Source organism: Tursiops truncatus, chromosome 5 (genome assembly GCF_011762595.2).
Source record: "Tursiops truncatus isolate mTurTru1 chromosome 5, mTurTru1.mat.Y, whole genome shotgun sequence".
Lineage (NCBI taxonomy): Eukaryota > Metazoa > Chordata > Mammalia > Artiodactyla > Delphinidae > Tursiops > Tursiops truncatus.
The window spans coordinates 29,868,900-29,882,152 of record NC_047038.1 but is presented as its reverse complement, the minus strand read 5'-3'; the positions used below and the strand labels follow the sequence as shown (position 1 = coordinate 29,882,152).

Genomic DNA, 13,253 nt, shown 5'->3' with positions numbered 1-13,253 from the left:
CATCAGCAGATGAATGGATAAAGAAGATGTGGTACCTACACACACACACACACACACACACACACACACATATATACACACAATGGAATACTACTCAGCCATAAAAAAGAGTGAAATTTTGCCACTTGAAGCAACATGGATAGACTTGGAGGGTATTATACTCAGTGAAATAAGCCAGACAGAAGAAGACAAATACTGTATGTTATCACTTATATGTGTAATCCAAAAAATACAACAAACTAGTGAATATAAAAAGAAAGAAGCAGACTCACAGATATAGAGAACAAACTAGTAATTACCAGTAGGGAGAAGGAAGTGGGGAGGGGCAATATAGGTGGAGGGGATTAAGAGGTACAAAGTATTATGTACAAAATTAGCTACAAGGATATATTGTACAACACAGGGAATATAGCCAGTATTTTATAATAACTATAAATGGAACATAAGCTTTAAAAATTGTGAATCATTATATTATATACCTTATATACCTTAACTTATATAATATTGTACATCAACTACACTTCAATTTTAAAATAAATAAATAAATAAAAATGATTTAACCAAGGCAATCAAACAAATAAGTGTCAAAACTGGGAGGGGCAGCTGTGTCTCCTGACTTGCAGCGAAGTGGAATCCTGTGGATCAAGCAGTAGAAGTTAAAGCTCAGCTTGCAGCCCCCATTAAACTGCTCATCTTTGTTCCCTTTCAGGCTGTAGAAGCCGTTAGAGTTCAAGTATGATGGCTTTGTTATTGACCAATGATCAAAGATAAGCAAATTACCCATAGCAATAGAAATATGTGCCAGGCACAAGGCTAAGAACTTATATATATAAAACTAATGCGCTTCATAGTATCATCCCCATTTTACCAAAGAGGAAACTGAGCCTCTGAGACACTGATAAACTTGCTTAAGTTTACACATATCTGGGAAGCAACCGAGGTGGAGTTCAGTTCCAGGTGTGTCTATCTCCAAAGCCCAGCTCTTAACTATTGTACTGTATAATATAAAGATTTACTAACCTCATTTGTATATATTCCACATTAAGTTTTTAAACAAATCAAACTGAAATGCCTGTGTTCTCTTTTGTAGATATACTTTGCCCATACAGCCCTAAAGTGGATAGAGAGAGCAAATATGGATGGTTCCCAGCGAGAAAGGCTTATTGAGGAAGAAGTAGGTGTGCCAGAAGGTCTTGCTGTAGACTGGATTGGCCGTAAATTCTATTGGACAGACAGACGGTAGGTTTCCTCTTTCAGTTTTAAGCCACATGGGAGAGGGGTGATTGGATAGGTAATACAGCTGGCTTCATCCTCCACTTTGAACACAGGAAAATATTGCTGGGCACCTGACTGGGATCGGAGGAAAGATGCCCCCAGTGCTGTCCACAGTCCCTCAACCCCCTCCCCACCACCAAACCGGACATTCCTCCTTTTAATCAAGACTGTATCTTTCATCAAGGTCTGTAGGCATGGGCAAGTTTTGAGGACCAAGAAAACAGCATGTATTTTTGCATTTCAGGCTTTTGCATTTCATGTATTTTGTGTTTCAGGGAAACACAAAAACCTGTCTGGATATAATCAACAAGCATTCTCTGAGCATCTGCTGTGGATCAGGCTCTCTCCTAGGTAGCATGGGAGATACACAGGAGCCTGAGAAGCACTCCATGTTTCCAGTCACCTTACGGTTTAGCCAGGGAGATAAGACACATGTACACAGGGAAAACTAATACAAATGCTTGGTCTAAATCTCGGTACAAGAAATATCATAAGGTCATGCATAAATAATTGCCAAATGAAGGATGGATACTCCCAGAGGGGGCTCTGGAAGGGGCTTCAGGGATCAACTTCCCCTTCATTTTACAGGTGGGGAAATGAAGGCTCAGAAAGGCTAAGTGATTTATTCAAGGTTGCCCAACATTTAAATGACAAGTCTTTCTAGAACCCATATGTTGGCTCTCAGGGTGGGAGAGATGGCCTGTTTCCCTCTGATGGGCAACAACAGGACCAGAGAGAAGTTGTGGTGTGTCTGTCCTCTGGGCACACTGCTCTTGGGGCTGCAGGAAGCACCGCTGCACTTGGTGTGTATGTGTGTGTGTCTGTGTGTGTGTGTGTGTGCGTGTGTGGCCTTGTCAGCCCCAGGAACGGGGTAGGAGAAGGGGGAAGAAGGAAGCGGCTGCATCCCTTGTGTGTGCTGATGAGAGCCCACTTCCTGCTTCTGAGCAAGAAGGAGCCAGCCACGGAGTACGTCACAGAAGAAGGTTAGAGATTCCGTGCTCTGGGATACTCTCTCAGAGTAACTTAGAGCTATGGCGTGACCTGGTGGCCAACCCAAACCTCTGACAGCTCTGCAACCTTGTTAAACTAAAAGAAGAGAGAATTAATTAGGGTTTCACCTCTGAAATCAGTGGTCCCAACATAGAGGAAGAAGTCCCAGGGAGTGGATTTATATGCTTGAGGGTAGGCTTTCTACGTCCCAGAAAATCTCTTCTGGTCTGGATAACCCGTGGGAAACAAACAGGCTTTTAAACATGAGCCAGATGCTTGATGTGGTGCCCAGTTATCCATAATATGGCATTTCTGGAACCAGAGTGAGTATATTTTAAATGATTCAATCATTTGTTCATTCATTTAACCATACCTTCATTCCATTCCTTTATCCTTTGGGTTTTTTTTTTTTTTTTTTGTGGTACACGGGCCTCTCACTGTTGTGGCCTCTCCTGTTGCGGAGCACAGGCTCCAGACGCGCAGGCTCAGCGGCCATGGCTCACGGGCCCAGCCGCTCCGCAGCACGTGGGATCTTCCCGGACCAGGGCACGAACCCGTGTCCCCTGCATCAGCAGGCAGACTCTCAACCACTGCGCCACCAGGGAAGCCCATATCCTTTGGGTATTTATTCATTTATTGAATAACTGAAATGCACCAGCTACTGCACTAAGAGCTTTATATCCATATTGACTCCCCAAAAGGTAAGTCTTCTTATCCCCAATTTAAAGATTAAAAAATTGAGAATCAAAGAGGTAAAATAACTTTCCTGAGGTCAAGCAGCCAGCAAGTACTGGATCTGGAATTTGAACTCAAGGATGACCATTTCCGAAGCTTGTGTTTTTCATAATCATAGTACGTACTGCCCTCTACAACCAGGGTCAGTTAAATGTCCTCGACCCAGTGTCACGTAACAAATGAAAGTCAACTTCAGTCATAACAATGCTAAAAATATTAATAATGGCCTTCTCTGCTTTGAACCTACTTAAAAGGACATTTAAAATTTTAGCTGCGCATAATAACAGAGTTTGTACATGGCTGTTTTAGGAAACGTTGATTAGGACAGCAGATGTCTGGCACTTTGGGCCCCTCTAAGCATGCCGGGTCTCCTCATATTTCCCACATTTGCACGGCACCTCTAATTTCACGTGTTTGATTAATAGCACCATAGTACCTAATGCTGAGGCAATGCCTTCAGGAGATAGACAGGCACCACCGTATCCTGAAGGATCAGACCTTAAATTCTCTAGCTCACTGACTTGAGTGATAACGAGCCCTTCTCATGTTCTCGGCAGCTGCTAAGAGAAAACCCTTAATTTGTCTGGAAATGAGAGGTTTCTAGTTTGAAAACCTTAATATTAGCTAGAAATTGGATTTGAATAACTGGGATTCCAAGCTTGTGATATTAGATTATATAGTAACTCTTAACCAAGTCAAAGAACCAGAATGGATGCTTACAGTTTACGTTGGCTTAGGAAAAGACAGATTCAGATTAACATCTAACTGTAGGAAGGAAGCAGATTGATCATTCCACTGGCAGTGCTAGTATTTAGTATTAAGGAATCCTGGTTCGCAAAGTCAAATGCCTAGTAAAAAGAATCAAGAGGGAAACAGTGTATCTGTTTGCTCATCCTTTTGAGGTAACAAAAACTACCATGAGGTAAAAAAAATCACTCTTCTGGGGTTCTGGATGGACAACCCTTGCCCTGGAAATAGGGTGGGTTTAGAGGATCCCAGTGGTGGCACTGAGACCAATTAGATAACAAATATGAAGAGAGAGATACTCCACTAGATTGAGGGTTATGCTTGAACTCACGTGAACCCAAATGTCCGCCCTTGTCTTTGCTGTCTCATGACCAACACCGGAGTTCAAGGTGTGCTTTGTGGCTGAATCAAATAGAAGTGTGTTATTGGGTGACCCCCTTGGGGAGCTTTCAGAGTAAATTCCAGCAATCCTGCCCGAGACAGCTCCAGAGTCAGGAGCTTATGTCGGTCTCAATTCTCATCACCTTACTCCTGCTCAGAACAGTAAGAATTTAGAGATGATGTAACAATGAGATCAGAACTGACAGTTTTATTTCCCCTGGTCACAAGCAAGTGGCTTCAGAATTCCTTCCCTCAAGGGAACAGGCACAGTGACAGTTGTGACTGAGTGAATTTGACACATTGAGTTCAAAAATACCTTCCACTTCATCTGGGAATAAAATTATCTTTTAAAAGTGGCGCTGGCGGCTTCCCTGGTGGCGCAGTGGTTGAGAGTCCGCCTGCCGATGCAGGGGACACGGGTTCGTGCCCCGGTCCGGGAAGATCCCACGTGCCGCGGAGCGGCTGGGCCCGTGAGCCATGGCCACTGAGCCTGCGCGTCCAGAGCCTGTGCTCCGCAACGGGAGAGGCCACAACAGTGAGAGGCCCGCGTACCGCAAAAAAAAAAAAAAGTGGCGCTGGAGTATAAATGATTTCAAATTATCCACTGCCCTGAGTTGCTAGTTTGCAAAGTGTATTGGGCCCAGCCCAGGCCCTGAGCCAATTTTACCTTTATCTCCCTCCTGCATATGGCCCATGAGGAAGAATAGATCAAGCCCCGGCCCCCCGTCTAGAAAGGGCACTTGAACAAGCCACCTGCAGAAGGTCTCCTGAGTGTTTTGTAGCACAGGGTGGAGGGACCGGTCTTGCTCTGTGTTTCTGGGCAGATGGCACGAGGTGGGGAAGGGAGGTTATTTTATTTGTTTATTTTTTTGCGGTACGTGGGCCTCTCACTGCTGTGGCCTCTCCCGTTGCGGAGCACAGGCTCCGCACGCGCAGGCTCAGCGGCCGTGGCTCACGGGCCCAGCCGCTCCGCGGCATGTGGGATCTTCCCGGACCGGGGCACGAACCCGTGTCCCCTGCAATGGTAGGCGGACTCTCAACCACTGCGCCACCAGGGAAGCCCAGGGAGGTTCTTTTTAATCTCCTCTGTTGTGGTCCTGCCTGCTCAGGGAACCTGCTGGGGCTCATCCAGTGCTTAGGTCAATCCCTGACACAGCCCTTAGGGGCTGAGGAAGTGTCTATTTGATCATCAAGATTTGTTTGACAAATAAATGGAAAAATTAGAAAGCAAGAATTTTCTCCCCTGCCAGATTCCAAAGAGTTATTATTATTTTTTAATGGAACGGGTAGCAAAGAGTATTTCAGTATTCCCATTTGTCTTAGAATCAGATGGAAGAAAATTAAAGCCAGTGTAAGTCTTCTACTGTCCTTGTGTTGGTTGTCTCTGTGGACCTTCGAGGTCTACTCTCCTTCCTCCCTGTGATCTGTGAACACCAGGCGGAGGCTTTTATTGGTTCCACCAGGAGCTGGGAGGTTGTGAAGAGAAGGGGATGGTGGCATTTGTACTTCCTGGCTTTATCCCTGCCAGGCCACTGACACAGAACCCTCTTACCTTACCCTTTCACGGTGTGTTTTAATTGCTTGGGGTAAATATTGGGAAACTAATTTAAACACTGTGTTAAAAAAAAAACAATAGACTTTGCGTAAGTGTTACTCCTGATGCGTGTGTGTTCATGTGCACACCTGGGATAGGGGAGTTTAGAATGCCTATTTTGCTTTTCAGTAAGCAACAGGGAAAACAAGTATTTTTGTTTAAAAAGTAAAGTTGATATAACAAGCCCCTTTATATTACATGCATTTTAGGAAATCTCTCATTGAAGGGAGTGATTTAAATGGGAAGTATCGTGAAATAATCATTAAGGAGGACATCTCTCAGCCACGAGGACTTGCTGTTCATCCAATGGCCAAGTAAGTATTTGTGAAAATAAGGCCCTTTCTGTGGAGGTCATAGGACAGTTTATGTTTGATGTGCTAGTGTCCGAAATTTGTCTTAAGACCTCAGGTGGTCAGTGGAATCAGAAACCAAGAAAATCCATGAGATTTGTTCAAATGTTCAGAAATGGTATGGCTAGCATAACTTCCTCGTCCTTTTAATGTCTTTTGATTTGTTTTTCCTACAGAAAACTTTATTGTTTTGATACCCTTTCATTTTAAGCAAATTCAATTTCTTTTTGAAAGGAAGTGGGTTGTAATTCATTCATCAACGATGCATAAGCCCTTTACACTATGTACTTTCTTTAAAAACTATATTGTTTCTTGAGAGAGGATGATATTTGGATTGCATGGCTTATGAATTCTATTTAGAAAAATCATGAGTTCCAGTGATAGGTCATTCCTAGATTTAGGGAAGAGGAAAGAGAAATCGTGAAATATTAGGAGGCTCTCTGTTGTTAATTGTGAATTAGTGACAAATGTGGGTTTAAGTTAGAGAATTAAGGAGAATAATTCCTTCCTAGTTAAAAATCAAGGATAAAAGCTCATCCTATTTTATTTATAATGGAAATTTTATGATGGCCTGTGGGAAATAATAAACTGGTAGAAATAGATAACTAATTTGGAGCCAGCCACATGATTCAAACCATGAGAATGTAACCATCTCTAAACAAGCCAGTGAAAAGATACTGAACCATATTGAGTTCAAAAAATGTGCCTCAGCACCTGCTTTACAGAACTGAAAATGGACCAAGTTAACTGAGCACATAGTATAAAACAGGATAATAGATAAATATGCTCTTCCCTTTACGTTGTAATTTTACATATACAGCAAGTTTTACATATGCATATCAGAGGGACAGGCTAGCAAGATTCCATTGCCTTTTGTAGCATGAAACGCTGATTTAAGAATATGCACTCAAACACCTTTGATTAGTAATACACTACAAGTGTTTAAACTAAGAATTCCTTTCTTATCCAATCATCTGAGCCTTAATTCAGCATCTTCTGTCCACGTTGCTGTACATAGAGAAGGTAATTTTTTGCTTTTGAAAATTGTGTCCAATATTCAGTGCTCTGCTTTCTCCTTCTGTATTCCTTGCTGAACCACTTTAGTTTATCCTAAAGTGACTTACATTGATGTTTTTAATAATGAAAGAATGAAAGAAGTGTTTTTCCTTGCAAGTTTTATTTGTTGTATGCTTTCTTGATTAAAGGAGATTATTCTGGACTGAGATGGGGATTAATCCACGAATTGAAAGCTCTTCCCTTCAAGGCATTGGCCGACTGGTTATAGCTAGCTCGGATCTGGTCTGGCCCAGTGGAATAACAATTGATTACTTAACTGACAAGTTGTATTGGTGCGATGCCAAGCAGTCTGTGATTGAAATGTCCAATCTGGATGGTTCAAAACGCCAAAGACTTGCCCAGAACGATGTAGGTGAGGCTTTGGAATGGGTGATTTCTTCAACTTGATTGAGTGTTGATGAGTGTTAAATACAAAATGTGTTTACACACACACACATACACTCACTCACCACCCCCCCACACACACACCCTTAAACATATGGTGAGAAAGGAATACAGACAAACAGACTAACAGATTTCTCCAGAGATTTATGAGCTACAAAGATTAACATTGGAATATTGGATAAAAAATAGTGATGCATAATCATTTCTCTTTGCCAAGATTTCTTAAAATCAGAATGAAAATATTAACCATTTTAAAACTTCTTTAAGAATAAGAACTTATTCAGCTACTACCATTTCTTACGTTTTCTCAAATGTCATTTTCACAAGTGACAGTATCATCTTTAGCCATTCATGTGCAAAGGTTAATACAGTTTTCCCTCCTATTATATTTTCAGATTTTGCATGGGGTGTCATGTATTTTCATAAAGAGTTTTGAAACACTGTAGCCTATGCTAACTGTTAAAAGAGAAGTACAAACTGTTATGACATTATATAGCAGTAGGAGATTCATTTTGACTCAGGGAATCTGCAAAGACAGTATTTGAACTGGGCCATGTGGTAAATAGAAGGTGATAAAACACTATCATTTGAGATAAGGCTGCAAAAATTGGTCTTTGTAGGTTAGTACTGCCAGAATATGTTAACTGAAATGAATTCTGAACGTACTAGAGAGCCATTGCATATTCTTAAGCAGGAAATGTATCTGATAATATTGGTATATCAGGATAACCACTTAGGTAACAGTGTAAGTGTTGGATTGGAATGTGGAGAGAAGGAAATGAGTTAGGAGGTTATGATAATTGTTCAGTCAACAGTTAATAAAGGCCTGAGCTAGAAGATTACCATTTAAAAAGTAGAATGGAGGATTAGAATATTACAAAAATCACTGTGAATGAAAAACCAAGAGGATTTGGTAACAGATTGGATGTCGAAATGAAAGCCAGGGTGATGTTAGAGATGCTTTGGGAATTTAGAAACTGGTTGGTTGGGAAGATGAAAAACATGGTCTCTCTTTTTTAGGAAGAAGCTAACAAACTAATAATCCCTGTAAGGTCTTTATTTTGCCCTTTCTGTTTGGTAATGAACTTCTAGGTTTGTATTATACATTAAATAGATCAAGATAAATATAATTAAAAATTTTACATACTTCCAAGCTTCTTTAAAAATTGACATACTTCACAATAAATTATAAACTTGTGTACAATTGTAGACTTTCATCATCCATGTACCATTATAGGAAGTGGAAATACAGTGGAGAGTAAAACAATTATGGTTCCTGTGAAGTTATGGAGTCAGTAGGGGAGACGTACATTGTTAAAAAATACATCTCCCAAATAAATGTAAAGTTATAGCTTTGATATTTGGAGGTATAAAGGGATTTGGAAATTCCTAACTAGAATGTAAAGACATCATATTCTAAACCAAAAAAAGCATAGGAGATATTTTGTAAATAATTTGTATTGCTATAATCTGTGACTAATGCAACTTACTATTAGATACAAATACAAATAATCTGGTATGTGTACATCTAAATAACCGTTCCCACCATTACAGTGCCATCTACCGGTAGTTCAACTGTGGCTCTCCTGTAAACAAAAAATAAGGAAGATTATATCTAGTGTGGGGTTTGTGTTGAAAAACGATAGCTGATTCTGACACATACTACAACATAGATGAACCCTGAGGACGTTTTGCTAAATGAAATATGCCAGTCACAGAAGACAAATATTGTATGATTCTACTTACTTAGGGTATCTAGAACAGGCACACTTATAGAAACAGAAAGTAGTATAGTATTTGCCAGGGCCTAGGGGGAGGGGGAAACAGGAAGTTGTTTAATGGGTATAGATTTTCAGTTTTGCAAGATGAAAAAATTTCTGGAAATTGGTTGCACAACAATGTGAATGTATTTAACATTACTGAAACTGTGGGTTAAGTCTTAGGCTTAGATGGTAAATTTTGTATTATGCGTTTTTTTATCACAACAAACAAAACAAAACAATAACTATATAGGAAATTCCCTTCCTGCCTTTATGGCTTTAATTTGGGACAAAGGCTAGAGACCCAAATGAATCTTAATGGCCCTGGTCAATAATGATGGGTGGAGATTCATTACACCGGGAAAAATCGTTTGAGTTTGCTGCCAGTAGGGGGAGACATTCACCCTAATCCACCAAATCCATTTTTCATTAGCAAAAAGACTGGCCTGGGGAATGTGACTGGATGTGATAAAAGCTTCCAAACCTAGGGGTCCTTAGCTTTGGCCTCTAACCACTTGAGATAGTATATTAAAACATTTCCCAGCTTACTAAATACTGGAATATCTTATCAGAGCAGTTTCAGTGGCATGGAGAGGCGGGTTTAGTTGAGGTAGGATCAGAAGAGGCCACTTAGGGGTTGATTGCAGCCATGAAAATGGAAGCAGCAGATAATAAATAACTTCCAAAAAACTTGTCTGAGAAGGGAAGGAAAGAGACAGAAAGAAGTTAGAGGGGTCAAGGGGATGAGGGAATTAAGATAGGAGAGACCTGAACATATTAATCAGCTAAGGGAAAGAAGCTGGTAAGATGAAGAGACTAGAAGAGAATTAATGTAAATGAAAGGAGTAATTGACAGAACAAGGTCCTAGAGAAGGCAGGAGCACAGTCAATGGACTAATTTTAGTTAAGAGGAGAGATAGGAAAGGAAATGTATTGGTGGAGATGGGAATTTGAGGAGGCTGTTATTCAATTACCTTAGATTTTTTTAAATGTTGTAAAAATCTCAATTTACAGCAACCTGTAAATTTAGTCTACTACTTATTACTGCCATTCAAAAGACAAGGAACCTAAGACAAAGAGGGGTAAAATAACTTACCCAACTTACCCAGTCAAGTTGTTTAGTCTATAAATAGTGATAGAATCACTGAACATGGAAACATTCCTGCCCTGGTCGCCTTCTTTTTTTTTTTTTTTTTTTGCGGTACACGGGCCTCTCACTGTTGTGGCCTCTCCCATTGCGGAGCACAGGCTCCACAGCCATGGCTCACTGGGCCCAGCCGCTCCGCGGCATGTGGGACCCTCCCGGACCGGGGCACGAACCCATGTCTCCTGCATCGGCAGGTGGACTCTCAACCACTGAGCCACCAGGGAAGCTCTGGTCCTCTTCTTATTGGTGGTATTATGTCAGTCACCCACATTCTCCCACTCTCTGAATGCTCGATGACCATGGGCTTTGCTAGGACTTCATACCACCAGGCTCCCATTCTAAGAAGAGGTTCCCTCATCATGTGGACTCTCCTTGATGTAGGTGGCTCAAGGAAGTGGCTCATACATTGCTTAGCAGCTGTATTAAAGAATTGACTTAGTGTAGGAATTGGGTATATGTTTCAGGCCTTGTCCTTTTAAAAATATTCATGGCAAAGACAAGATGTTTATAATGGATCTCAACTGCTTCCAGGTCACCCATTTGCTGTGGCTGTGTTTGAGGATCATTTGTGGTTCTCTGATTGGGCTATGCCATCGGTAATAAGGGTGAACAAGAGGACTGGCAAAAATAGGGTACGTCTCCGAGGCAGCATGCTGAAGCCCTCATCACTGGTTGTAGTTCATCCATTGGCAAAACCAGGTACACTGGACACAGTCTTTTTTTGACTGGCATCTGCAACTATTTTAATTGTTTGACGGCAGGGAAGGGGGTGTGTGTTGCACTTCTCACTAATTTGGGTAGATGTTAAGATCTCCTGAGATTTGGATTTCCTTTAAACTAAGATAGTCTGGTAATAAGTTTGGGCTTTATCCCTCCAACCTCAACTTTTCTTCTCCTGAGTAGCTTTTACTTATTTGCTTCTTTTCAAAGACTTTTGGGTTAAAGGCACTAAGGGCAGGGGCAGGGATGGGTGGGGGGAGCGATTTAGAAACCCGCAGTGGAAGCTTCTACCTACACTGGGCTTTTCCCCACCTCCTGAGAATGCAAGTGAGTGAGCTTCAGCCAGGAGTAGGTAAGCAGATGGAAAAGGCACTTAGTTTCCCACAATAACTCTTCTTTCTGAATCACCCTTTGTCAGTCTGACTAGATTATAAGTCAGGAAATAGGAGTCCTATCTTCCCAAGTAGCTTCTTGAACAAAGGTACTGGCTAAACTCAATACTCCTAAGGTAATCACATTCTGAGCTTATCTTAGAACCAGTGGCTCTTTATAGGAACTCTTCTGAAATAGCTCTTGATATAAACAGCTCCATTTAGATAGTTTCTTTCTCCCAAAGCTGTACACTGATTTTACACCTTTTCATCTCCAAGCCCATCTGTGAATGTACCTCCTCTCTGCTAGGAGCAGATGCCTGCTTGCATCAAAACGGAGGCTGTGAACATATTTGCGAAGAGAGGTTTGGAACTGCTCAGTGTTTGTGTCGTGAAGGTTTCGTGAAAGCTCCAGATGGAAGAATGTGTCTGGCTCTGAATGGCCATCAGATATTGGCAGGTAATATGATAAACTATGTGGCCAAATTGTCTTACTTTAGCTCAGGAATATTGTCCTACATTGATTTTTATGCTTGTGCTAATTTTTAATATTTTGTATTCTTAAAAGCTCCCTTGCTTTTAGCGATGCCAAGCTGTCTTCCACCCCACCCCACCAATGAGTTTGGCCTCCTCATTACAAACTAAATTCAATTGACTTCTTCTAGCTGTAAAATTAATGAACAAAAGATCATATTCCAAGTCTTAAGTTCCAGTGCTCCAGGCCCCCATTTTTGGTGGAGTAGCCCATCCTTGGAAATAAATGCCAGTATTTTACCAATTCAGGGAAGGTTCAAAGACATTTTGTTTAGAAGTTTTATGGCCTCGATTTTAGAGGTAGTCATATATAAACCCCCTGCCACATGACTGTCTTTATATGAAAAGCAAAGTCCTTTGTAATAAATAAGTTTAGGATACCAAACAGGTGTAGGGAATCCAGCTCGACAAGGCTTGTGATCCACGTTTTTAAAAACTAAACGTAGGGCTTCTCTGGTGGCGCAGTGGTTGAGAGTCCGCCTGCCGATGCAGGGCACACGGGTTTGTGCCCCGGTCCGGGAAGATCCCACATGCCGCGGAGCGGCTGGGCCCGTGAGCCATGGCCGCTGAGCCTGCGTGTCCGGAGCCTGTGCTCCGCAACGGGAGAGGCCACAGCAGTGAGAGGCCCGCGTACAGCAAAACAAAACAAAAAGCTAAACGTGACTTTGAGGGAAGAGATCTAATATGACATGTAAACAGTAGTACTGATTTACTTCCCTTGAATGTGCATCCAAACAGGTAAGTTGTATTTGGATTCATCTCTTGATACCTTATACCAAAGAGAACTTAAATTTTATTTTAGATGTTTTTTAAAAATTCATATTTATCCAATAGGCATGATATGTTAGGTGACATTGACAGCAAATAAATGGATTAATTTATCCATGGACCAGAATTGAATAGTTTGGATTTTCTGAACTTTCTACCAATGGTTGCCTTAGGATAACAGTTCTCAATCTTTTTGGTTTTGGAGCCTTTTTACACTCTTAAAAATGATTGAAAAACTCGAGTCTTTGTGTGGGTTATATTTATCAAGATTTATGGTATTAGAAATTAAGACTAAAAATTTTAGTATCTCTATTAAAGTTACAGTAATATTCCATTATATGGGAACATGTTTTTATGAAAATAAATGAAATAACTCTATTTTTCCAAACAAAACTATGTAGTAAGAAGAATGGTGTTGTT

General features: G+C 41.1%; 1 protein-coding gene across 4 annotated transcripts in view; it reads left to right on the top strand.

The window, feature by feature from the left end:
* Positions 1 to 13,253, top strand: part of EGF (epidermal growth factor) — a 96,418-nt gene that overhangs the window by 54,321 nt on the left and 28,844 nt on the right. For all 4 annotated transcript variants that reach the window (XM_019928061.3, XM_019928060.3, XM_019928059.3 and 1 more), the window contains 5 exons: positions 1,091 to 1,239; positions 5,932 to 6,036; positions 7,278 to 7,501; positions 10,972 to 11,139; positions 11,842 to 11,991. In XM_019928061.3, coding sequence (XP_019783620.1) covers positions 1,091 to 1,239; positions 5,932 to 6,036; positions 7,278 to 7,501; positions 10,972 to 11,139; positions 11,842 to 11,991 — 796 coding nt within the window. The remainder of the gene's footprint in view (positions 1 to 1,090; positions 1,240 to 5,931; positions 6,037 to 7,277; positions 7,502 to 10,971; positions 11,140 to 11,841; positions 11,992 to 13,253) is intronic.